Here is a 23838-nt window from a genome sequence, read left to right as displayed (position 1 = left end):
GGCTATTTTATCAAATTAAAACAACAATTTCATCAACAATATCAACAATTTCATCAACATTTTCAACATTTTTACCAAACATTTCCACAATTTCATCATAAACTTTCTTACTAAACTAACATCAATTTAGGGCTTTTATACTAAACTATTATCAAATTACAACAAACTAACTTAGAATTATCAACATAATTATCAATTTACATCAAAATAACTTAGAATAATCAACAACATTATCAAATTAAAACAATGTACTATATAATTATCAAACTAACCTAGGTTTTAAAATTTTAAAAACAAATAAGTGAGAAGTACCAAAAATGTGATTATAAAGAAGAGGAGAGGCGCGGCGGCAGCAGGCAGTAGGCGGCGGCGACGGTGGCAGGCAGCAGGCGGCGGCGGCAGAGCTTTGAGGAAGAGTGAATGCGTTGCGTGAGGAAGAGTGAGTTTGAGTTTTTAGTTTTGAGGAAGAGTGAATGCGTTGCGTCTGCCTGGAAGAATATACCAGGCAAAACCGCTGACTGAGGCAGCGTGTTTCTAGTATTAATGAAACGCTGCCTCAGTCAGCGTTTTAAGGCCTGTTATAGCCTAACACAAAAACGCTGACTGAGGCAGCGTTTTTGTGTATTTCAGTTTTTTTTTATTTTTTATTTTGTATTTCACAAAATACATAATTCAAAACAAATTAAATAAATAAAAATGAGGAAAAACGCTGACCGAGGCAGCGTTTTACCTCAGAAAGCTCAATTTCGTAAATAGTTTGGCCACGCGTCTATATTCGTAAATAGTTTACTGATAAGGCTTAGTTTCGTAAAAAATCCACAAAACAACACCACTTTTGCCAATTCTAATTCTTTTTAAATTTTTTTTAAAAAATTATTTTCTAAAAATTAATTAAAACTGCATAGTTTAAAAGTCCCCCAAATTTTCGCAAATTTCTGAAACCCTAAAATCTCCGCCAAACTCCACCGTTCTCCGGTGACTTTCCCTCTTTCTCCCCTCTTCTCCGGCGCCTCTCATCGGTTCAACTCTCCACCTCTTTTACGATCTTTCTGGTTAGTTTTCTATATACCTAATTTGATTGTGATTTGTTTTGTTTTTTCAGAATTAATTTGATTTAGGGTTTATTTTCGAAGAGGTTACTTCCAATTTGCAATTTTTCTCATTTATTATCTGAAACTGGTTTTGATTAAATAGAATCTAGCAATTCTTTGAGTACGATATTTTATGTGAATTAGGATTAGCCTAGTTTGATCTGACTGATGTGAGGGTTGAAAGATATTACGAGAAAAGGCGGATTATTGCTATCTTTAAACACTTTGAAGGAGATTCTAAAATTTCTATTATCATACGGTTCCTTATGACGATTCATGTTAGCCGACCCCAAATCATATTGGGATTAAGGCTTTGTTATTGTTGTTGTTGTTGTTGTTGTGTTGATGCTAATTTGTTAGTTACGATGTGTCGGGATGACGGCGAGTATGATGTGTATGTGCTTCTACTTGTAGGCCGTGTATTTGTATGATGGAGCCAATGGACATAGTTGGGAAGGCAAAAGAAGATGCTTCACTCCCTAAAGGTAATTCTGCCACCCTTGATAAATAACTTGAATTTCCTACTCTTGATTTTCTTTAAAGTATTCTCGAGCTAACATGTAAGATCATTGGATAGTGTTATAACGATAGTGTTATACGGAGTAATATTGTTTTGTTCGGTTCAATTGTATGATGCAATTGTTCTAACATTCCTTCATTGAGCTAAATGCTTGGCGTAATGTGTTGGATTAATAAGGCCTGTATAAAGTTGATTAGGTGTTATCTCTTTCCTCTTGTTCTTGATTGCACTGCATTTTCAAGCATGCATATAAGCATATTAACAGACTAAAGCATTTTCGTGACTATTTGGGATTTGAAAATCATAAGTAGGGGCCTTGTGGTTTCAGGAAATGCTATGCACTGCCATTTTTTTTTTTCCCAAATGTCTTATTTCTGATTATACATTCGTTATGGAATTATGGTAGCATCAAAGTATGTCTTAAAGCTTAATTGTTACTTAAATTTTTAGTATGCAGCTAGCTTTGTGACTTAATTCCAAAAGATTTTAAACTTTAATTACCATGGTTTTGAATAGAATTAGTCAATAGTCATTATATTCTGTGACTTGATTGAGTTTTCAATACATGTTGTTACTTGTTTCCAGCTACAATGACTAAAATAATAAAGGAGATGTTGCCCCCAGATGTTCGTGTGGCTAGAGATGCTCAAGATCTATTAATTGAATGTTGTGTTGGTGAGTATATGATTTTCTTCTTCAAATTTAATACTTTTAGTTATATCAAAAGGCCTTATTTGTGTGGTTATTTTTATTTTGTTTATGTTTCTGCTAGTTGGTGTTGGATACCATGCTTCCAAATTGCATTTTACTGTTTATTTGTGGAGTGAAGCCCCTTCATTTGCAGTATCTAAGGTATTTTCTGTGGTTTTAGTTGCTTTTTATACTGACAGAATCTCATTCTTTCAGAGTTTATAAATCTTGTTTCATCAGAATCAAATGACGTTTGCAACAGAGAAGAAAAACGAACAATTGCACCTGAGCATGTACTGAAGGCTTTGGAGGTATTTTTGTTATAAATTCTAAACCATCTGTCTCTCTCCTTGAAATATACTAAAGGTCTCTTTTTTGTATGATTGGTGTCCTGTGTGGTATCTATAAGTTGAATTGGTTTTCCTTGTTATTTTGGGGAGTCAAGGACACAAGATTGTTGATGAATTTCTTTGACCTTTTACAGTTTTGAAGTTAAAATAGATGATTAATGGGATAGGTGAATAGATACTGCAATACTCTGGGCAGGTATAGAAGCTTGGCAGGTTGGCCATGATTGTTTTGATAGTGACTAGTGATTTAGTGAGACAACTCTGGTAGCTTGTAACAAGTAGATGTGAGAATTTTGTAGTGTACATAGCTTGTACAAAGATGCTACCTCCTAATGGCGTTTTGCCTTATCAATTCGGTTGTAGCCGTCATTGTAGGCCTTCACCAGGGGAAATTTTGTGGCAATCTCCTGGATTTCTGGAAAGATTCTCAATCTTTCTTAAGTTGAAAGAAGTTTGGATCAGTTTCTTTCCCTTAGGTTGCAGTTCTTTTGTGTTGTAGTGGGCTCTTTGGGCACAAATTCTTAGTTCTATCGGTCTCTTTCCAATCTTGTTGACTCATGTAGAGAGGGTTGGGAGCAAAATAATTTTTAGCATCTAATGTTATTGCCTTTGGCCCCCCTCTTTATGTTGATAAAGTTACATCTACATTGCTTTTCATTAATATCTATTCTGCCTGTTCTGATATCTGGAAGCTGATTTGTGTTTTGAACTGATTGTGTCACCTTAATGATTTGTATTTGTTCTTTTATTGATTTTTTCTTGTCTTACTATTTTATTCGTTCTGAGTTTAGACAGATCATGGTTTCATCATGTTTATCATTCAGGTTCTTGGTTTTGGGGAGTACATTGAAGATGTTTATGCTGCATACGAACAACATAAAGTGGAGACAATGGTGATTCTTCTTTTCCAAGTTAACTTTAAAGATTGCACTGATCCTGGTGGCCTATCAGGCTTAGTATTTGCTCTAGCTATTTTTTGAATAATCGATGTTTGTATTTTTCTCAGCAAGATGGAGTTCGAGGTGGTGGTGGTGGTGGTAAGTGGGGCAACGCTGCCGAGATGACCGAGGAAGAAGCTGCTGCTGAGCAGCAGAGGATGTTTGCGGAGGCTCGGGCAAGAATGAATGGGAATGTACCTCTTCCCAAATCAGATACCGACCCTACCCCAGAGAGCTAACTTTTAGGATCTTAGGTCTTTGTTTTTCTCTAAATCATAGGCAAAAGCACCTATCAACATCTTCTGTGCATCTGACCTCATATTTTCTTGTACAAAGCTGTGAGGCAAGAGCTCTGGCCTGTGTTTAAAGCTTTATAAATTTGTATCTCACCAATTGTCCTGTTCATAAATGAATGTAATTAGCGGGAGCATTTCACCTTTGGTAGTGAGATGCTCTTAGAGGGTACATATTGCTATCAATGGAGAATTCTACCTTTAGTTTTTCCTTGGTAAAGGGTGTGACTAGTACACAGCCCTCTTTTCTAGTCATTACCAGTTGTATTGCAGGCTATAGCTTAGCCAGCGAACATGTAGTGTAACTTTATTTTATTTTATTTTCTAATATCTTGAATGCAGTGAATGTTTTTTTTTCCTCGGGATGTATTACTGACTGAAACTTTTCTTTCCGAAAGCCATCTAAATTTCTGAAGCCAAGTCTGTGACTGTTAGTGCCTGAGTGGGTTATATATTTTGTCTGTGCTATTCTAATTCTAACAAAATGTATTTACCGACTGCCTGTAGATGGCATAACATGGATCAGAGAAATGTGCAATGTGACAGCAGGAAATGTCTGTCGAGCTTTTATATGTAACACTTTGATTAAAATTTTGAGAGCTTGAACAGGAGAGCGCAGCTTGCCAAGCTCAGTAGAGTATTCATCACCATCTCCATGTCTCAGATTTTGGGCATGTTTGGAAAACACTGCTGACAAGGTAGTGATAAAGCTTACAGGGTTAAGCTTATTTTTATATGTTAGCACTTAGCAGTGCTATCAGCTGTTTACTGAAGCGGATAGATGTCAGTAGTCTCGTACTCAGTATGAAAAGGCCAATTTGCTACTATTAACAGTTTTAAGTCTTCAATCCCTTTTAAACACTTGTAAATACATTTGGTGCACTTCACTTTATTGTTCTTTTCTGGCAGATTTTAAGCTCCAAGACATCAGAAATTCAGAAGATACAAGTATATATTTGTACACCTAATCATTTTATTAGGTTTAGCCATGAAATATGATCTGATTTTGGTTTGGCGCCTAAAAAATTTACCAAAATCGGACAAAAGGCATTAATACTAAAGAATGACTTGTATAAAAAGATACGAAGTAATAATTTGCACTCTGTAGCTTTAAGGAAAAGAAAAACAAGTGTTGTACCAATGCACATGCAATTCGTTGTATTTAAAGTTAAGAAATCCGTTACAGGATCCAAACATGTCCTTTTCAACTGGTGAATGACATTGCCAAAGCTCTTTCTTACTTTCTGTACAATTACCTACAGAAATTATTATATACTTCGTTTTAAGGTATATGCTGTCTATCCCAAGTTAAAACTATAATCCACAACTCACCCTTGTAAAATTTGATCTCAAATTGTAAGTTTCAGTTCTATCAGAGCACTTTTTAGGCCTTTCATGATAAAGACAGATGCTCTGGCTGTGAGGTACATGTCTCAGTCGCCAAATTCTGCTGCTCTGATTCTGCAGGCATCTCTACGGAAGAAGCAGCTGAAGGTCCTTGCTGACAAGAAGATTCCGCAACTGATTTTGTTTCGTCAAAGGTAGAAGACAAGGGTTCTGAATGAGCTGAAGAAAAAGGTTCATTCTGACACTTGGAATGAGATTCAGAATTAGAAAACCCCTCAGGGTTAACGTTGCTTTTTGAAGGAGTAATTTGCATCTTCTTGCCAGAAATTTCAGCTGATGGTGCTGTGGCTGTACTGGGAAATTCCCCCGTCCTACAAACCTACAAAATTCAGCACCATAACTTTTTAATTACATCATGCTTGGTTGCTGAAGGCAGAACTAAGGTAGAAGAACAGCCCCGACTTCCAACGGAGAACCAAAGAACTGTAGTTTACAGTCAATCTCTGCTATGGAGAACTACACAGTACATACTACAACCCCCCCCCCCCCTTTCTCCCTGACCCAGTCTTTACTGAAAGAAGCTGTTCCAGTGTTATACAAACACGTGTACGATAACTCGATAAGGCACTGAGCCACTGAGTCTATAAGAATAACAGCTATAAGAATCATTTTTAAAAAAATGCATCAGTAGAGCTGAAAATTTACCTTAATGGTTCTTGAATAAAAAGATGCCCCACTGAATCTCAAAGCCTTATCAGCAGCCATCTTGTTTTGGAAAGTAATGTAAGCAGACCTAAACATGGGAGTTTTTCTCAAATATCAGATATCCATATATATATATATTTTTTTTTTTTTTTTTTTGACAAATGAAAGACAGATAAGGATATGAAATCTACTTTTCTCGTGCAGATGGCATATTATCAGCAAATTTGATGTCTACAACAGCTCCACACTTCCAGAAGTACATCAATAAAGATTCTTTTGTTGCCTCAAAATGTACCTACAAATTTGTTAGTCATTAACATACTTGTCATCAGTCTCATTACCCAACTTATATGTTCAAATTCAGGAAAAGATGATATTTTGAACAGGCAATTAATCAAAATCTGTCTTTTCTCTAAAAGCAAAGCAAATGATAAGATGGCTCTCAGGGTTGGTGCATATATGCATGAGTGCCTACTTTTTATACTCATATTCTTTTTAGATAGGTAAAGGGGAAGAGGGGGGGGGGGTATTTAAGCTCCCATACTGTTTCTGTACTTTCAAGTTAAAAATCAATACACCAATTCTCCAGAACTTCCATTCAACATAAGTAAGAAATGAAATGTAAATATTTTGCTTTAGCACTCAGCCAATTTCCAATTATGTTCTATGCAAACCACTTTCTATGCATGTCAGCTTTATTTATTCTAAGGCCGGATATGCTAAGCAAAGTCTTAACATATGAATTTCCCTCCTGTGGAAGATACATGCAATGTAGAAAAGATGAGGTTAAATCAATCATATTGGACTTATTGCAATTTTTTGTAGCACATTAGGCTTTTACATTAGTCACGAGCACTGTTCTTGATTCATCCACTGTTGGCTTTATCACACCTGCAAAAGGAGTGATCAAGTTTACTTAAGCAATGGCAAACCTCTGTCAGAATATAAGAGAGAAGCACAGGGAGGAGAACATTGAGCTAATTAAGTATTAAGAGTACAAGATAGCTGTAAAAACAAGAAAGAGATGATAGTTACTTTGGGAAGGAACCTGTGAGACAAAATCATAATAACTTGAAACTTGTTAAAAAAATAGCAGAGCATAAAATAATTAGTTTGTTTGTTTTTTATGTTGATGAATAAGATAAGATTTCAGAGCATATTTCTTTAATATCCCAGTAACACACAATGTTTAGGCATTTGTGAATATATGGCCATCAACAAATAAAGATCTGGCAATCCAGCACAGATAAGATTTCAGAGCATATTTCTTTAATATCCCAGTAACGCACAATGTTTAGGCATTTGTGAATATATGGCCATCAACAAATAAAGATCCGGCAATCCAGCACATACTTGTTTAAAATGTTCAAAAAATTAATTACAAATCCATAGGCTAAAAATTTATTACATGTAAAAGTTGTAGGCAGATTGTACAATAGGCATGGCACTATAATATTATCAAGATATCAGATGAGCAAATGGAACACTATTTACCAGATTTTGTTAGTAAGTTGGTCTTTCCATCTTTCTCCAATGATACTTGCTTTTCTCGTAGCTTAACCATATCTAGCTCAATCTGACGCAAACGCAATTTCATATCATCCACTTGCTGCATAGGATGCATGGGCATGTTAGTACTATAAGGCAAGAAGCACTAAGCCAAAGCAGAGGGATATTATCACATTCATTATATCTCAATGGCGCGGTGTAACAAACAGAGCAATTTCAAAGGAGACGACAATTATTTAGATGAAACCTAGTCTTTTTATTAGTAAGCACCTTCTAGGTCATTAGATAAAAATGAGCAGCAAGATCCTTCCACAAAAAAAAAAAAAAAAAAAAAAAAACAAAAAAAAAACATAGGTCCCTTCCACAATTAAGAAACTAAGTCTTCGATTCCTGAGCAGTATAACTTGATATCAGACGACAATTATTAACCGGCTTCACTGCTTATGAAATGAAATCAACTTAAATGAACCGCATTAGAGGTATCATGCCCTTACAAGTTTCAAGATATACAGGCCAACCAGTTCAATATTTCATTATGGTGAGGATGAGAGAGTGGACTAGGGGATAGGGGGAAAAGGGAGAAGGTTCCACATACAGGGACAACAGACTGAGAACCCTCTAATGGTACTTCTGATATATTACGGGACTGCCAAGGCTTTTCAAATTGGTTTTCTGTTATCTTCTCTGTTGTCATACCAGCATCTATTTGGCCACTAATTTCACCAAACTGCCTTTTTCTTCCAATATTACTAATAGATGGAACCTCAAAATTTGTCTTAACGGCAATTTTTGGTCTCATGGTGTCATCAAGTTGGTGAGTGCCACCTCCCCGGAAAGACTGATGTACTTGTCCCAATTTTCGGCTGCCTTGACCTCTAGACAGAGCAGGCAAGGGAGAAGCTTGAACTGTTTGTTCAGAAGGAATTGGAGTCATTGAAGAATGGTGGTCAGTCCAGTTTTTATTGCAATGAGCCTTTTCTCTTGCACAAAAATCAACAATCTGGCTTCTGGATAGTGCATCCTGTTGAGGCTTCCCCAATCTGTCCCAAACACTTTTCCGTGGCTGGTTGATATTGGAGGATGAAATTACTGGAGTAAGGCTCCCTTTCAAGGCATTACCCACATTACGCATTTGTGGGCACTCTGCCACCCAAAAAAAAAAAAAAGAAGTAATGCTGGTGTTTACAATGATAATATCAAGCAGCATTTCAATGAATGAGTCTTCATGAAGAACAAGGCTAATTCTTGGAAGCAATTATATTACCTGAAAGCTTACTGACATTAGAGAACTGTGTTCTAGAAGCAGGATTCCTCTCTTGTAAAGAAGTAGGAGGCCTCCCCAATAAACTAGCAGGTTCCTTATCTGGCAGCTTACAGCTTCGAGTAGACTTAGCTACAGATGCAGGGAGATAATCGAGTTTCAAAGCAACATCTTTCCTTGCTAAAGAAGCAGCCTTAGGGAACAAGTCAGTGCACCTAGAATGCTGGATCAGTAGTTAAAAAATCAGATATAATGCATATCAATACCCACACGAACAAACAAATTTAGCACTCATTATGTCTACCTTTTCGTAGTCATTTACTGTTTCAAGCTGATAATTCCTAACTGATGACAGCACCTTCTTCGAATAATCAAACTTAGCAACTTTGTTTCGAAGGTCACTTGACTGGATGGCAATTTTTGCCAACTCTTTTGCTAGGGGAGGATGATAATCCTTTTGTGGTTCGATATCAGGCGATTTACAGGCTTGCCCAGATGAATGATATTTATCATGTTTACCCTGTCGATAAAAATAATTTTCAAAATTTCACCACAAAATTACTGACAATTCTGTTTTTTTGACAAGAATTACAGACGATTCTAGCACAAAGAAGTTTAGTTCAAAAAGTTCCATTACCATCATATTGACAGAATAACTCGGACAACTTTTAAATGTTCTGTTTGCGCAAGCTTTGTCTCTATCAACATCACACAAACTATGGACAGTGCCAACAGTCATATCTGATGATACCGAAGCAGTTAATTGAGTCTCATTCTTCAGAAGAAACTTCCATAGCCTACAATATTGAGCCGGAAATATCAAAAGAGAATTTCGGCTATAGAATTAAGAAGCAAGTACACAGTTCAGATGTCTGAATCCTCACTAAATTTACATTGGAGTTTCACTATTCAAATACTGCAAGGATATCATTAACAACAATATTATTGGTCACAAACAATTATCAGGAGGCAACAGTGACAGATGTTTGTTTTGTATCAGTAACTAAACAATTGCTGCAGTCGGCAAGTTGCTGTGAGGTAGCTCAAGAATGCTATCTAACACTATATGTTTTGCAAGGTTTATCCCACCTAAATGCAGTAGTCCAGGAGAACAGCAATTGATTTAGAAACAAGCGTTTGTTGAATAATGATAAAACAGCTGATCAGTAGATCAAGAATTACTCACCAAAATACAAATTCCTCAGTCCTCCTTCCAAGAAACGCGTGCAAATCGTCTCTTGCCTGATTTTGGTTTTTCCCATTACATACCAAAACTGTAATGTACTCCTGCAGAAAAAAGAAAGGAAGCAAAAAGTAAGTTATGAAAACGGAAAACCTATTCACAGTGAGCTCCAATGTTAAACATGAGCTCACTGATGGTATGAAAATGAAATCATAATACTAGATAAGAAAGAACAGAGTCACATTATCAGATCATTCACATGCAGAAAAATTTTGTACCAAGTTACAAGCATTCAAAGCAATAATACCAGATTACCAGATATGAACTGTTCAAAACCCCTTGGTATATGATTTTGATATAGGTCTAAGTGACTTCATACTCTAGAGGAAAGCAAGATTCAAAAAGCAATTCATGTAAAATTATTGAAACACACCTCTACTTGGTAAAAAACTCTGTTCAAGTACCCAGTTTTACCTGGTTTTCATTAATAGATCATATAGCATGTTTCATTATGGTATGAGTCAAAGAGATGCCACCTTACAACAAAACAGCATGGTTTGAAAGGAAATCAGGTAAAAGACTCCAGAGTATCAAATTCAACATAAGTATAGCTGAACACACAGATCATCCAGCAGACTGAACACTTGAACAGGAACTAGAAGCTAAAGATATTTAGGGTAGTAAAGGCTCAGACAAGGATTGGTCAGATGGTAACTTATCTCACATTGAAGCCCTCCAGTTACTTTAATCTATACCAGTCACCAAACTGCTTCCTTTTTGAGACCGACAATTTGACAGCTTTTCAAATAAAAAAAAATGTATATAAATAAAAAATTGACAGCTTAAAATTTGTTTATTAGTTAATAATATTTAATAATATAGTACAACATTACTGAGAGGGAAGTTCCAATTTCCCAAAGAAGCTCCAGGCCAGGTAAATTTGTGCTTGTTTCTCTGTTACATTGTAGGTTTTTTTTTTTTTTTTTTTGAAGGAACATTGTAGCTTGATCACTAGCATATTCTATTAAAGGGGAATTTTTTTTTTTTTAAGATGATAGGTTTCCATGCACATAGAGAAGATCACATAATTTCACTTTCATCATCAACAGCTTCCAATGTTTGAAGCAACAGCTTCCAAAGTTAGTAATGAAACAATTCTTTTTTGAGACCTTCACCCTAATTGAAACTTAGCATTTTCAACTCCTGTAGTTTAAAATCCATACATGTAAATCTAAACTTTAGAACTTGCAACAATGACTCGTCCAAGGAACACCAATGCAACGATGCCCACACTAATATGGCATGTTACTTCTGGGTGTTTTTTTGTCATAACAAGTCAAATTTCGCCAGCTGAACAGCAATAGGCATCTTACCACAAACAGCATTCTATATATGTTCACTTATGAATTATTATAGTATGATCTGGAACTTGTGCTCCCTGCTAATCAATTCTTGTGTGTGGCATGAGCAATGAACCTGGACTATATAACATTTCTACCAGCTTACCCTAGATTGGGATAGTTACTTAACGCGGAAAAAAACATCCTGGTACAGTTGCATCCAAGCTTAAACAGGAAATTCTTCACATATGTTCATCTAGTTGCTTTTTACAAACCCTTTTGAAATCAGGCTCTATACTAACATTCCATGTTCCATACACACACAAAATAAATAACTTATCATACAACTTCACCATGAGACCATGAATACTATTATCACAGCACTAATAATGGGGTTTGGCAAGTAATTAGCGCCGGCTATCCGTTAGATTCACCCCAAAATCATGCCAAGTAAGCATCAAACTAGAATTGCCAAAAGCAACCAACAACAAATTTACAACCCCACAACATTTTAAGAACAATGCAGTTATATAAAACAATTTCTTCACCTTATTCAATAACAACTAGGGCTCCTACACCAAAGATACACAACAATTGATTAACAATTTCCTCAGTTAATAATCATCAAAATTAGTACAAATAATTCACCACCATTGAAGTTTTTATGAAACCCATTTCCTGAAATTTTGTGCAGAACAAAACCCACAAATTTATAATGACGAACAAAAACCCACAAAATAAAATGGCGAACAAAACCCACAAATTCCAACTACATTAATGCGTATTATAACTAGTTTAATAGCAATAACTCCATAATCTTAACTTATTAAGGTTCAATTTCAAGCAAACAAAGATAAATAAAACAAATATATAAAAAGCAACAAAAAAATGGGGGAAAATGGAAGAAAAAGAGTAGAGAGATTACAGCAAGGACGTCATCGCTCTCATTTGTAAAATCTGGGCAAATATGGTTGAGTTGATGAGAAATGAGGGGTTTAAGTTTGGTAGCAAATTTGGATTTTCGGTCTAATTTGAAGGATTTTGGATAATCTGGCAAAACCACCATTTTTTATTACTGCAATTCTGATACTGCCACTGTATTTTTCTGCTACTTTCTCTTCAAGCTTGCAGTACGTAATGCAGGGAAAAGACAGGGTGCATGGGAAAAGGGTGGGAATGAGGGGAAGTTATTTTATTTTACTGTAACTTTTATTGGGTATTGCGAATTTGCGAGTAAGTAAGATGAATGACCCAATTAGTCGACTCGGCTTGATTTCTAAAGGCTACACATACAATTGTTGTATGTGGTCCCTATATACAACCACAATTTGTCATAAATGAGAGAAAGTGAGCATCGAATCCCCCGCTCCCTTACACCCCAAAGAATGTCTCTATTCTCTAATAACTTAAGATTTTAATGATACTTAATAAATTATAACATTTGCTTGTATTATGTTATAATAAGATGATAATATGATATGAAGTATAGAATTGCTATTAATGCCAATGAAGCTTATATCCTACTCCTAATTTTGAACTTGTAGGTACTAATGAAGAAGCATTTTGGTGCCTTAATGATATCATCTAAGCGTAATTTAATAACAACGTTAAATAGTAGAGTCATAGAAAACTCAAGCTATTGAGGCAAAAACTTTCTCTTATAACCCACCTAGAGGAAAAGTTCACAGTTTCAAGTAACGCGTGTCTAAAAGGATTATAGTAAAATTTATTAGTACTAAATTAGCTTGGTATCTTAGTACTAAAAAGAAGTCTATTGGTATCAAACTAAGCCTAAAAGAAAATTGGTACAAAAAAATATTTTAGTATTAAAATGATTACCAATTCTACACAATTATTTATATAAACTTAAGTTTTTATAAATCGATTTTTTTTTATATATACATACGAAGTATATATTAAAAAAAATTACGGGTTGGCCCGCAGCCTTGCACGGCACGGTCCGCCAGACACGTGGACCGTGCCGTTGGCTGGGGTGTGCCAAAATTTGGCACGGCACGGCCCAGCACGAGCCCCATCCAGGCACGGCACGACACGATGCATGCCCACCTTTAATCTTATGTATATGTTTCATGTTTTCACTCTCTATCTTGTAACATGAGGTTATAGCTTATATATGATTGATTTTAGGCTACAATTCATAATATTAAAAACTAAATTGAGAATAGGGCCTTAACTATATTTATTAACTTCAATACCGTAATCATCATTAATGGTGGATGTTAGATAAAAAAAAAAAAATTAAAGTTAGAGGTGTTTGATCCAACCATACTTGTTCAATAAAAAATCAGAATTCTTAACCATGCCACAACTTTTTATACAGATATGTTAGAGAACAAATTATTTATATTAGATAATAATATTACATGTATAAAAAAAATATATATATGTATATATATAATAATTATATGGTAAAAGCTAACGAACACCCCAGGGGCGTTGGATAAGCTAGCTAAAGCCTAAAAGTAGAAAGATTAAATTAAAATGAACATTAATTGCATCAATCAACGCGTGATTTTGTCATGCTTTCCCAAATTAATATCATTTTACGCAGTATTTTAAATGATTATCCAACGTCCCAATGGCGTTCGTTAGCAAGATTCTAATTATATATATACTATAACTATAAAAAAAAATAAAAAAAAATAAAAAAAAAAGAAAGGAATTACCTACATACAAAACTTAAGATCAAATGACATATTATTTTAGAGCTCATACTTGAGTACTTGACCCCAAAAACATTTTGGCAAAAAGTTGCAGTAAAGCCCAATAAAAAATCATGAATTTTAGCTCATTAAAAATCATGTAAAAGTCCAAATGACAATAAAAATCATGTAAAAGTCCAAATGACAACAAAAATCATGTAAACGCATGACAAAAGATTTAGAAAAGTAAAAGGAAGATTTGTGTAGGAACTTTTGAGTGCTCAATTTTAAAAAAAATCTTATAAGGCGATATTCATTTCACCTTATTTTCACTTATCTTTGGGTTGATAAGTTTAGATAAGGATTAATAAGTTCAGATAAGGGTTAATAAGTTCAGATTAGTTTAGATAAGATAAGTTCAGGGAAAATAAATTCAGATAAGTTGTAATAAGAGTTAATCAGGACTACCCAAGTTTAATTTATGACTAAAATAAGTTCTAATAAGGGTTGATTATATAAGTTTAGATAAGTTAAGGTAAGTAAAAATCAGGTGAATAGAACGCACCCTAAGTTGTATTATGATGTGAGAAGGTACTAGCCTGGGTTTTTCGGGTGGTGAACACCGGAGCTCCGACGTTGACTCTCATGTGGGGTCAAGTGACTTCTAAAAAATACCCACCCATTTTTTCCCTTTTCCCCCAAAATTCCCTCCTTTTCGAACTACCTTTTCATTTTTCCCCCTTTCATACTTCCTAAAAGAAAAACGTGTGGGCTTTTTAAAAAAAGTCACGTGTCTCCCACATGAAAGTCAATGTCGAAGCTCCACCATTGACCACTCGAAAAATCAGCTTAGTACCCCTTCATAATAATAATACAACTTAAAAAGGTCTTTTTCACAAATTTTCACTTAAAATGTCCTTTTAAATAAATCGACCACTTACAAGATCTTTTTACACAAATAAAGAGTTAGGGGAAGAAAGTTAAACATCATAAGATTCATAAAAATTATGTACGGAGTTATGCATTGAGAGTGAGGGATAACACAAGCAACAAATCTTGCGTGAACCTGGTCCACAATAATATTATTGTGGATCTAAGGTTTATACACACGTAACTGACATTATATTCAACATAAGGCCTGTTCACAGTTACTTAATTTCAGTTCAGTTCAGCTCCAATCAGTTCAGTTCAGTTCAGTTCAGCTCCAATCAGTTCAGTTCAGTTCAGCTCTTAATTTCCCTCTCTCATAAAATATTCATTTCAGCTCAATTCAGTTCAGTTCCAATCAGTTCAGTTCAGTTCAGTTCAGTAAATGTGACCAGACCCATAGTGACCCCGAATTATATATATTATAGTAACCTTATTTTTAACATAGTAACCTTTTTTTAAAACATGTGTGACCTTTAATATTATTATGAATTTAAAGTACGAAATTATGTTGAATAATAACCTAATTTTAACATCTTTATTACTCATATTGACCATTATATTAAAAATTTCATTAAAAAAAGTTAAGTTGTTATAGCTTTTATAATGTCACACCAACTTTTATTTCAACATAATAACTTTTATTTTAATATAGTGACTTTTTTTTATTAATAAAACAATTATATTGTCTCTAATGTTAGTGGTGCACAATAAATTAGTGTGAACTAGATCCATTTAAGAATTAAGTGGTTAGAGTTTCCTTCCTTATACCAAGAGATCTTGAGATTGATTCTCACCCATCATGCTATATTTTCTACTTAATTTCCCTTTCTTTTATGCCGTTTGCAACTGCATACAAAGACCTAAACAACATCAATCATCATGTATCGTTTATAATTCATTCTATCTCATATTCTTCAAACAACATAAATTTATCTTCCTAAATAAGACAAACCCCAAAATGAATCCAAAACATTATTAGAAGAAGGAAGCTCAATTCAAGAGGTGCTTGTTTAATGGATTAGCAATGGCAATATCAAATTATCAACTTCAACAATGTGTCGTACATCAAACTTTCACAGAAAACTTTTATATACATCAAACTTTCACAGACAACTTTTATACACACTAGGATGTAAAGTGCAACACTTTCACAAAATTATAAGGCCTAACTTATATTGCACGTGTTTTATTCTTGATCATATATTCATAAATTTTCCAAGCTCTACAAAAAAGTAGCTTCATATTAATGACATTTGACATAATAAACTCATGTTGAAATTGGTGATGTTTTGGGTGGGTCTCAATTTTGAACACTCAAAAATATCATTTTCAAATATTACTTGGACCTTATTTTCTTATATTAATTGTGTACCTTTCAAAAACTCATAAGTTTCTCATTTTTAACAAGTATCTCATTTTTTTAAAAAATACTAGCTGTATGAGTCTCATTTATATAATATTTAATCTCAATTTTATAAGCATTTTTTTTAATATTAGTCTCATTATTTATAACACTTTTCATATATTTACGTCTCATTTTTAAAAGAGTGGCTAATTGATCATTCCCATAATGATTGATATGTAGTAAGCTACATGTTGGATATGAATAAACGTATATTGAAAATTTTAATTAATTTTTGTTGCTAATGATGATTATCTTGATGAAAGTTAAGGATTTTACATGAAATGGATTTTGTTATTTACTACTTCAAAGTTTTTTATTGCTTAATTGTGCTCCCTCCTTAATTCTTACTCGTAGATTAATTAAGTTGCTGATTTCTTTTTTGAATTTCTTGCAAGTTGACATGTGGTCCCAATAATTGCAATTAAGATAGCCAAGGCTCTTAATAAACATGCTAATTAATGTGGTCTATAATGACAAGGGTGTACAAGCAAGTATGGCTATTGGAGGTCGTCTCAAGCACCAAAATGTCTTCAATATGGGACAGTGTATAACCGTATATAGTAGTGTTCCCTTCCCTACCATTGTCAAATATATGGTTTGAGTGTGTTAAACCCTATATTAATTGAGGTCTATATATAAACGCGTTTTGTCAAGATTATTGTTCTCTATGTTTTTATTTGAAATGCATAATTTTGATGGTCAAATTGTCAAAAATACAACTTTAGTCATTAATATAGTTAAATTGTCGATTAGTAAAAAAGAAATCAAGCTAACTTTTATTTTGAAACATGAGTTCCTTTAAAATATATATTTTTCTTACTACTCCATTTGTTCCCTTTTGTTTGCGTCAAATGACTTATAAAACTCTTCAATTAGTATTATGTGCACCATGGTGCACCTGGCCCAATCCACACCCAACACACAAGAAGCCCAAATGATAGAAGCCCACAAAGTTTTTTTTTTGTTTATATATTTTTATAATAGTTCCTCCTCAATCCAACTGTCAAATCTATTTAAGTTTTTTTTTTTTATTTTTAAATGTCATATCTATTTTTATTTCATTTTAAAAATTTTCTCTCTCCTCTCATAAATTGAAAATCATCTTCAATGAATTCCTTTGTATTTTCTCTCTCTTCTCACCATTTTTGTCTCTCTAAAAACTGAAATCTACCATGACAAAAGACAAAAAACACACGAAAATACCTTCAAAAAAGATAAACAATACTTAACTTTTTTTATTTTCCTACATTTATGTTAAATAAATTTGCTAATATAATTCAACAAATTATAAAGTTGAAACTATATTCTACTATATAATTGTCTTTTTGACTTTTTTAAAATTAATTTTAAAATTTTTTTTTGGTTGAAAATCAAAATTATCTGCTCCTACTGAAGAGGATAAAGATGTGTTAGTAATTTATTGTTTAAATTCGCAATTTGTTTTTAAATTGTACAATTAGTCAAATGTTCAACATCAGAACACCAAAAAAAGAAGAAATTCAATGATGTATCTAAGAAAAAACCATTTGTTAAAAACTTCTGAACCCCAATTACAAACCACTGAACACCCTACAAAAACCTCTAAATCCCCTACAAAACTTTTGAACCCCAACTACAAACCACTGAACACCCTTTAAAAACTTCTGAACCCCTACAAAAACCTCTGAACCCAAACCATAAACTACTGAACACCCTACAAAAGCCTCTCAACCCCCTCAAAAACTTCTGAACCACAACCACAAACCACTGAACACCCTACAAAAACCTCTGAACCCCCTACAAAAACTTTTGAACCTCAACCATAAACCACTGAACACCCTTCAAAACCTCTAAACCCCCTACAAAAACTTCTGAACCCCAATCACAAACCATTGAACACTCTTCAAAAACCTATGAACCCCCAAAAACTTCTGAACCCCAACCACAAACCACTGAACACCCTACAAAAATCTCCGAACTCCTTACAAAATTTCTGAACACCAACCACAAACCACTGAATACCCTTCAAAAACTTCTGAACCCTTACAAAACCTTTGAATTCCAATCATAAACCACTTAACACCTTTCAAAAACCTCTGAACCCCCTACAAAAATTTCTGAACCCCAATCACAAACCACTGAACACCCTTCAAAAACCTCTGAACCCCCAAAACTTCTGAACCCCTACAAACCACTGAACACCCTTAAAAAACTTTTGAACCCTTACAAAAACCTTTGAACCCCAATCATAAACCACTGAACACCCTACAAAAACCTAAACTTATGAACCCCAAGCACAAACATCTGAACACCCTTCAAAAACTTCTACACTTGAAGACACTGCTCAGAATGCCAAATGTTTAGATTTATAAATTATAAAGTAGAGAATGCCAAAATTTTTAATAAAATTAAAAATACATAGATCTGAAACAAAAATAAGTTCATAAGTAATGTATCGCATGTTCAGAATTATAATAAAGATGATCGAAATTCCAAAAATACATGTTATGTATTTACAGAAAACGTATCATACGTTTAAATTTTTAACTTAAAATGTTCAAAATACTAAAATATAATCAAATGCAGAACTGTTCATAACAAAATGCACAATTATCACTAAAAAAAATTAAAAGAATATGAAAGTTACATATTTCGAAACTCAAACCTAGCCATGGTGATTTAGATGATGAAATCTCGTGAAAAATAATCACACCATCGGCGTAACCACCTTCTATTTGACGACAACGCCATTTTTAGCTTCACTACTTCATTGTAAAACTCCATTAACGAAGCTTCAAATCGAAGGTTGAAGAAAACAAAATTTGAATTTAATTTATTGTAATGAAGAAATTCACTCTATGGTGATTAACAATATGAAGGAATTCAATTAAAAGGATGATGAACTAATTCAAGAGAAAGAAAAATAAAATAGAGAGAAAAATAGAGGAGAGAGAAAATAGAGGAGAGAGAAAATAAAAGAGAGAAAAAAATCAGAAATTAGGAAAGTAGAGGAGGAAAGAGAATAGAGATTATATTTTAAATGGTGGTTCACATAGAACTATATGCACCATGGTGCATCTTATAATTTGCCTAAAACTCTTACATAAAATTAAATGGGCCCATGGTGCAAATAAAAAGGAACAGAAGGAGTATATTTTCTTTCCTACACCATTTATCCATTGTCATGTCATCTAACCTAACTTTGATCTTTTGTGCCCAATTTTTTTGATACATTTCTCCTATAAGAATTTATTAAAGTGACTAATGTGACATTGCCACCTCAAAAGATATAAAAAGACACATTATTTATATAAAACACCAATAAAAGTATGATATGGATTTGGTTTTGGAATGTTATAATAAAATTTAGTTGATATTTATATAAAACATGATGTTATTTTCATTCATAACTAAACAATTTTAAAATTTGTCGTTTGTGTCTTTCTTTGTATAAAAATTGTAACCTAGTGATCTACCGTTTGTGAATTAGCTAAAAGTTAATTGTGAAAACATCAAAGAAAAACCATTGCTATATCTTCAACCCTTTAAGGAAATGGAGAACTTGCAATTTACACATTGTAGAGAATCAACAATCTTAGTGCAAGACATAAACTATTCTAACTAAAGCACACTAAAATTCCTAACAATAATTAACCTCTAAGGTTTGTACCTTGAGGTTTAGAGGTGATTGAAACTATTGGATCGGATCGAGCTCCGAGCTCTACATGATTTACATAGTTCGGACAATACACTCCCCTAATCAATTGTACATGAACATTTTCTTTCATGCATCCTTAGACTAAGCAACTCCATTGCCTTTCTCCCAACTCTCGAGTTCCTTCTCATCATTATTCAACACTTCTATGTGTTGCTTTACTTTGTACTGATGTTTCATGGCGAAAATTAGAAAAATAACGAAGTCTATGGCCACCAACCCGGCGAGTAGCCAGTAGAAATCATTCAACCTTCCCTTATTCAAGTTGCTCTTCAACCATGTTTCATGTGATGTTTCATCTACTATCGAAACCAGCAAGCTGCTCACAAAAAATCCCATTGCAAGTGTGCTCAGGAAGAACCCTGCATTCATAAAACAGACAGTTTAGAATTTCGATATTAAGCTGTAGTAGTAGGCAAATTTCTCTATGAAAGATACAGCTTCTGATACTTACCAGTGCTCATAGATTTCATCTTTTCAGGGGCCTCCCTAATGAAGAACTCGAGCTGGCCAACATAAGCGAATCCCTCCCCTGCACCAACAAATAAGTACTGAGGGACAAGCCAGAATGCGCTGATTTTAATTCCCTGATGTGCTTTCTGTTTCCTGTGTATCTCAACGATGGCAGCAGCAATCATCGCTAACATAGCAGACACAAGACCAATCCCAACCCTTTGAAGGCTCGTGAGGCCTTGAGAATTGTGTGTGAGTCTCCTGGCAATGGGGACGAATACCCTTTCGTTCAAGGAGGTAAAGAGGAGGATTGAAATGAAGAGGAATACAGAGAAAGAGCCTGCAGGAACGTCAAAGGATCCTACTTTTCGGTCCATGAAAGTTGCTTGCTCAATGGTGAATGTAGTCATCTGAGAATAGACTGTCCAGAAGAGAATACAGGTAGACCAAATGGGGAACAATTTAAGCACCAATTTCACCTCTTCAACTTCTGTCATTGTTGAGACTATCCATGGATTGTACCTGTTTTCGTCCTTTGCAGCAAAATCATCTATGATGGCTGCTTTGTCAAGACATCTGCAGGTTCAAAATTTCACAAAATTAGTCTTCATATAATCATATTTAAGCTCAATTACTTTCTAATCCAACACAAATTTTCTAACAGATTTAAAAGAGTTTTAAAAATCATCAATTAAGTCCGAAAATTGGCTTATTTTAGTCATATTCAGGTTGATTAAGATAAATTTAAATTTGAATCAAATTGGGTTATCCAATCTCGGTTATGGTTATATTCTTTTAAGTCGGCTCAGTTTTGCTAAATCAAATTAGTTGTCAAAATTAATCGCACAGTTGTCTGAAGGATATTCTTTTGTGTTTATTTTTCTCTCGATCCCCACACTCCATTACTTTTTCTCTCATCAACCTCACACATCCTCTTATTTTCTATCCATCTACTGCACTCAATTTTCGAGTACATACGAAATACAAAACAATACAGGACAGAAAAAATAGATTTGGAATCCCAGTACAATGATTGAATTGATTTGGTATAACAAATACCAGACTGCATTAATTGAATTGATAACATGTTATCATGCAAAGTTGTAATTCCAAAGATTAGCCAATAATTATCCATAATAGGGTCCTCCAACACCCCACCCTGGAAGAAAGGCCAATTATTGTAAGTATTATATAAGAATATCCTAAAAGTTTATAATTTAAAGATAAAAAAGAAACATGCAAAGCAATTAAATAAAGGACCCCATTAAAAGATATTTCTGGATTTCCCTTATTTTATGTAGAAAAGGAAAAAAAATGTGTCAAAAGGAAGATGTTTACCTGAACAAAGGACTGTAAGAGATCTTGGCAGTCTGAAACCCATTCAGAAAGCTGGGATGAGAGGGATGAGGAAGCTTCCTCTTTTTAAAGGCCAGGAAAAGCACCCTCCAGACAACTGTCAGGGGACTTCCCTGAGGAGACTTGTACCGATACAACCGTGTTCCGGCCAGTAAAACAAGGACCCCAACCATCATGGTTGCAGCTGAAATGCCATAACCCCACCCTCTTCCTACATCATCTTGAACATAAACAAGGACAGTAACAGCAAACAGCGAGCCTATGCTGATGCAGAAGTAGAACCTGTTGAAGAAGAATATCATGGCCTTTTCTTCTTTTGGGTCTGATGGATCAAATTGGTCAGTACCAAAGCCTGAGACATTGGACTTTATGCCCCCTCCACCTAGAGCAAGGATGTAAAGAGCGGCATAGAGCATGGCTAATTGTTTTCCATTGGCTTGAATGCAGTCGCTATCTGGTGCCCCTATGTTGCTGCATGGAGGGGGTCTCATGCTTGGAAGTGAGGTTGCCAATGTTAAGAGTGACACTCCCTAGTTTATTTATAAAAGATTACATGAAACAAGTCAATACTTCTCATTACATAACAGGAATAAATTGTTTTTAGTCTCGACGAGAAATAAAACAGGAGGAAAAAGCACCTAGACTTTGTAAATTCACAATCAGAAAATAAAATCACAATCAGTCCTTTAAGAGCTCATTGACTTTGAAGATTCTTAAAAATCCTGGTTATAACATATACCTAAAGATAGGGATACCCAAGAATCTAATTGATGATTATAATATATTGATAAATGAATCCAGTTTAGATACGCCTAATATTCTATTTCTAGGAGCTATGTCATGCACAAAAAATTATGCTTTGTTAGTGAGTTAGTGACATACTTTGTGCTAGAACACAAATATAAAATAAGCTTATTCAGTTGTTCTCAAAAAAAAAAAAAAAAAAAAAAAAAAAAAAAAAAAACTTATTCAGATTCTAAACTAGATTTGTAAGCTCTGAAGCTGGAACTCACCACAGCTGCTATGGATGCAAAGATAGCAACAGTCAAGTACCGCCCTAGCTTAGCATCAGCAATAAATCCTCCAAACAAGCCTAGAAGATTGAGAGTTCCCATGAAGTTGGTCACTATAGTAGCAGATTTTGATGATGTAAGATGCAGAGATCCAACCAAGTACGTGACCAAATTCATCGAAATCCCCATAACACATACTCTCTCAGCAAATTCAGTCCCTACAATAACCAGAAAAAACTTGTCAAAAATCTGCTGTCACAAATAAAAAAGATAAGAAAGAACGTAGCTCAAAACTGCATGTATACCAACCTAAAATGAGGCCAGCAGCAAGCCACCCTCCAGTACGAGCCGTATCTGCTGGATTTCCATTAAAGTCTACTACAGCTTCACTATCATCACCATGTTTATCGTAATCTCCGACCAAAACCTGCAGTAACCAATGCAGAAATATATCAGGTGGAAAGTCGAAAACACAAACATAGAAGACAGTTGAAAAAAAATCATGTAGCATTACCATGATATCACACTTGCAGAGCTTAAGCCTCAAAGAGCACTGCTGAAACTCGAAAGATACTGCTACTTGGTAATGAGAAATGAGAGAATATATGAACCAATAGAGAATGTGGGAGCAAGAAAGATAAAGAATCAAAGAGAGTTATATAATACAGCAGGTAAGCAACTTTGTCCTGGATTCAGTTGCAGTAAAGACAGCAAACATATGAATGGGCAAATGAATTATTTAACGGTGGCCCGAAAAGCTGAATAAAAAACAAATTACTGTAACTTTGGAAGTACAGCTTAAAATTAGTAAACCACACAAACTTTCAGTGGTGAAGAGTCTTAAGAGCTTGTTTATCATAGCATGTTCATGTGGCTCTTATAGTTTTATAGGGTGTATGAATGAACCCACAGCAGAAAAAGACATTTTATTTGTCAGTTGCTTATCTTTAAGATTATCATGAATTTCTTAGCATATAGTGTCATAATTAAGGGAGGTTAGCGATTCACACTTCCTTTCATTTAGACAATATCAAAACGCTTTTGAACAACTGGAGATACAGCATCAAAAAAGAGATGATGACTGGAAATATCCAAAT

The 23838-nt window shown here is 34.4% G+C and overlaps 3 protein-coding genes across 4 annotated transcripts; 1 reads left to right on the top strand and 2 right to left on the bottom strand.

The window, feature by feature from the left end:
* The first annotated feature begins 889 nt into the window (after positions 1–889).
* On the top strand, positions 890–4302 carry LOC110683837 (protein Dr1 homolog). Of its 2 annotated transcripts, none has more exons than XM_021860251.1 (6): positions 890–1052; positions 1506–1576; positions 2197–2286; positions 2542–2612; positions 3476–3544; positions 3658–4302. In XM_021860251.1, the coding sequence occupies exons 2-6, from the start codon at positions 1519–1521 to the stop codon at positions 3826–3828; spliced, it is 459 nt and encodes a 152-aa protein (XP_021715943.1). In that variant the 5' UTR covers positions 890–1052; positions 1506–1518; the 3' UTR covers positions 3829–4302. The 2 variants fall into 2 exon arrangements, with proteins under 2 accessions (XP_021715943.1, XP_021715942.1); XM_021860250.1 differs by having other exon boundaries at positions 896–1052; positions 2518–2612.
* Positions 4303–5023: 721 nt separating this feature from the next.
* On the bottom strand, positions 5024–10642 carry LOC110683836. Its single transcript, XM_021860249.1, has 8 exons — positions 9891–10642; positions 9342–9501; positions 9009–9224; positions 7429–8927; positions 6776–6825; positions 6126–6229; positions 5935–6022; positions 5024–5608 (listed from the first exon to the last, which is right to left on the bottom strand). The coding sequence occupies exons 4-8, from the start codon at positions 7562–7564 to the stop codon at positions 5276–5278; spliced, it is 711 nt and encodes a 236-aa protein (XP_021715941.1). The 5' UTR covers positions 7565–8927; positions 9009–9224; positions 9342–9501; positions 9891–10642; the 3' UTR covers positions 5024–5275.
* A 9066-nt stretch (positions 10643–19708) lies between these two features.
* LOC110683835 (protein NRT1/ PTR FAMILY 6.4-like) lies at positions 19709–23679 on the bottom strand. The gene is made up of 6 exons (XM_021860248.1): positions 23256–23679; positions 23051–23168; positions 22742–22959; positions 21711–22258; positions 20374–20948; positions 19709–20281 (listed from the first exon to the last, which is right to left on the bottom strand). The coding sequence occupies exons 1-6, from the start codon at positions 23256–23258 to the stop codon at positions 20004–20006; spliced, it is 1740 nt and encodes a 579-aa protein (XP_021715940.1). The 5' UTR covers positions 23259–23679; the 3' UTR covers positions 19709–20003.
* Between the last annotated feature and the right edge of the window lie 159 nt (positions 23680–23838).

Source organism: Chenopodium quinoa, unplaced genomic scaffold (assembly GCF_001683475.1).
Source record: "Chenopodium quinoa cultivar QQ74 unplaced genomic scaffold, ASM168347v1, whole genome shotgun sequence".
Classification (NCBI taxonomy): Eukaryota; Viridiplantae; Streptophyta; class Magnoliopsida; order Caryophyllales; family Amaranthaceae; genus Chenopodium; species Chenopodium quinoa.
The sequence above is the reverse complement of the archived record's forward strand: the minus strand, read 5'-3'. Positions and strand labels throughout refer to the sequence as shown.

Coding starts and splice junctions, on each gene's coding strand:
- LOC110683837 (XM_021860250.1), top strand. CDS start 1,519: ATGATGGAGCCAATGGACATAGTTGGGAAGGCAAAAGAAGATGCTTCA. Junction 1,577..2,196: donor AGATGCTTCACTCCCTAAAG/GTAATTCTGCCA, acceptor ACTTGTTTCCAG/CTACAATGACTAAAATAATA. Junction 2,613..3,475: donor ATGTACTGAAGGCTTTGGAG/GTATTTTTGTTA, acceptor TTTATCATTCAG/GTTCTTGGTTTTGGGGAGTA.
- LOC110683836 (XM_021860249.1), bottom strand. CDS start 7,564: ATGCCCATGCATCCTATGCAGCAAGTGGATGATATGAAATTGCGTTTG. Junction 6,826..7,428: donor CAACTTACTAACAAAATCTG/GTAAATAGTGTT, acceptor CTCCTTTTGCAG/GTGTGATAAAGCCAACAGTG. Junction 6,230..6,775: donor GAACAGTGCTCGTGACTAAT/GTAAAAGCCTAA, acceptor ACAAATTTGTAG/GTACATTTTGAGGCAACAAA.
- LOC110683835 (XM_021860248.1), bottom strand. Junction 22,960..23,050: donor TGCTGCTGGCCTCATTTTAG/GTTGGTATACAT, acceptor TGGTTATTGTAG/GGACTGAATTTGCTGAGAGA. Junction 20,282..20,373: donor GATGAAATCTATGAGCACTG/GTAAGTATCAGA, acceptor TTATGAATGCAG/GGTTCTTCCTGAGCACACTT.